Raw genomic sequence first — 1,970 nt, 5'->3', positions numbered from 1 at the left:
TCTATAATTACACACCAGGCCAATGAGCTTAACCAATCATCGGAGAAAAAGATGAAGGAAAAAATGGGGCATCTTACGATTACTCTCGCGAGGGCATCATGGAATTTTGAACACAGTCGTTTTTAGTTAGCCCGCAAACGCGGGCTACGCAAAATGACAAAGATCGTTCGGAAAATCCCAAAATGTTGATGGTGATTAAGGGCTGCGTGATGCGTCAAAACCCGAAATCAATCAGGTCCCACGCCTTACGGCGTATTGCTCGAGGATGCGCAAGAAGCGGTGAAAGGCCATTTGTATTTTTGGTGGATGATCCATCGTCGGGTTTTGCGGTTGAAGGTTCACTGTGATAAATAAGCAATAGAGAACGTGACTGAAGGTGAAGGGATAGTTATTGGACCTTTTTTTTCTATAACATCGCCCCAGCTCTTCGAAGGCCGAACCTGTCGTTTGATGTTCCATTCGGTTGTGGATCCTACCTGACGACCCTGCGCGATACATGAATGATCCACTAACATCCTCCACGTTTCAAAAACCAATGCTCTGGGAGTGTCACGAGTTACACACCAAAGAATAATGACAAAAGTTCGATCACAGTTAGCTGTGATGGCCGCCGATGATGCTGAGCAACATCCAGAAACAAAATGATGCTGAGCAATATCCTCGCTGAGACAGTGAATCTAATTGGGCAAGTGATTCTGTTAACTCCTCTCGTAACCGACAAGCTTTGTGCGTGGAACGACGCCCATTGCTGCCCATTCATTATTCGTCAATCACAATCAAAAAGAAAGTTTTTGTGTATCACAGTTTTTGCCGATGTTCGCCAGAACGGCCTAACGCTGGTGCATACAATTCCTGTCTCTGGTGCCACACGGGACTTTGAGAGTGAAAACACCGGCGCAGACTTTAAATATTGATTTGGGTCGCAACACGAAAACATATCCCGATCTCTTGAAAAGGATGCTGTGGTACCACACGGCGCGAATCTTAAAACTCCTTCGGGCGAACCTGCTGTTCCGACTTTTTGCATTGTTTACTGATTTCATGGGGTCACGCTGAATCGACTTTGGGCGGGTTTGTTGTTATTATATTTCCTTGAAAACATCGCTTGGGGCTCACGACGATATCGCACCCTTTCAAAGTCTCCACAGCCCCTAGAACCTATGCCGAGCTCCACAGCCCCTAGAACCTATGCCATATGAAGCGAACCTGCAACAACCTCGCAGATAAATCTAAAAGCCAAGATAAATGACTGTTTACATTTTAAGTAAACTTACACTCCTGCCAGCGAATCAAACGGGTCGGAATAGTGTTTTCAGGCGACATCCCAGGGAATGTGGCTTGCATGCAGCGTTCCTTCGCAAGGCTCATTATATTCTGATGTTTGACTTCATAGACTACGGCCCCGATTCAATAGCAGGGACCATGGGAAACGTCAAAGAAGGCTTTACTTACCTTTAGGTTCTGAAGACTCGTTTGGCAGTTGTCCTCGATCTCTATGACGACGTTTTTGTAAGCAGACTTGTCGACCGCGATCGATAACGCGGCGTTGGCCAACAGAAACTTCTGCAACTCCGGCAAAACCGGAAGCACTAATGTTCTGGCCATAATTTTTCGTACCGTTCGGGGTGTTCTTTTTTATACCAGGACAAGTATGCGTAACTCGTTTTCCTATGCACAGTTTGACCGTCTTTTGTTGGCTGACCCAAGAATGTCTTACTAGCGATATCTCTTAGATCCGCCAACCAAAACAGAATTGCAGACCCCGTTCACCGGCTCTCCGCGAAACTTTGGAAGTCAGAGGTCATACTATGGACTTCCTGTTCACCTACTGGCACCATGGACACTAATTGCAATCGATTGCAAGAAAGTAAACCATTACTCCATAAATGACTTAACTGTGAGGACAGAACACACTTTCACTTTTATAAACGAAAATTACGCTACTGGTCGTTGCTGAATTTGGCTCTGTA

At 45.6% G+C, this 1,970-nt stretch overlaps 1 protein-coding gene across 1 annotated transcript in view; it reads right to left on the bottom strand.

The window, feature by feature from the left end:
• Positions 1–1,605, bottom strand: part of LOC131207525 (calcium-activated chloride channel regulator 1-like) — a 42,839-nt gene extending 41,234 nt beyond the window's left edge. Inside the window, exon 1 of the mRNA XM_058200143.1 lies at positions 1,453–1,605. Coding sequence (XP_058056126.1) covers positions 1,453–1,605 — 153 coding nt within the window. The remainder of the gene's footprint in view (positions 1–1,452) is intronic.
• Positions 1,606–1,970: the final 365 nt, after the last annotated feature.

The sequence above is a fragment of the Anopheles bellator genome, chromosome 2 (assembly GCF_943735745.2).
Source record: "Anopheles bellator chromosome 2, idAnoBellAS_SP24_06.2, whole genome shotgun sequence".
Taxonomy (NCBI): Eukaryota; Metazoa; Arthropoda; class Insecta; order Diptera; family Culicidae; genus Anopheles; species Anopheles bellator.
Note: the sequence above shows the minus strand (reverse complement) of the source record. Positions and strands in the feature narration are given on the sequence as shown.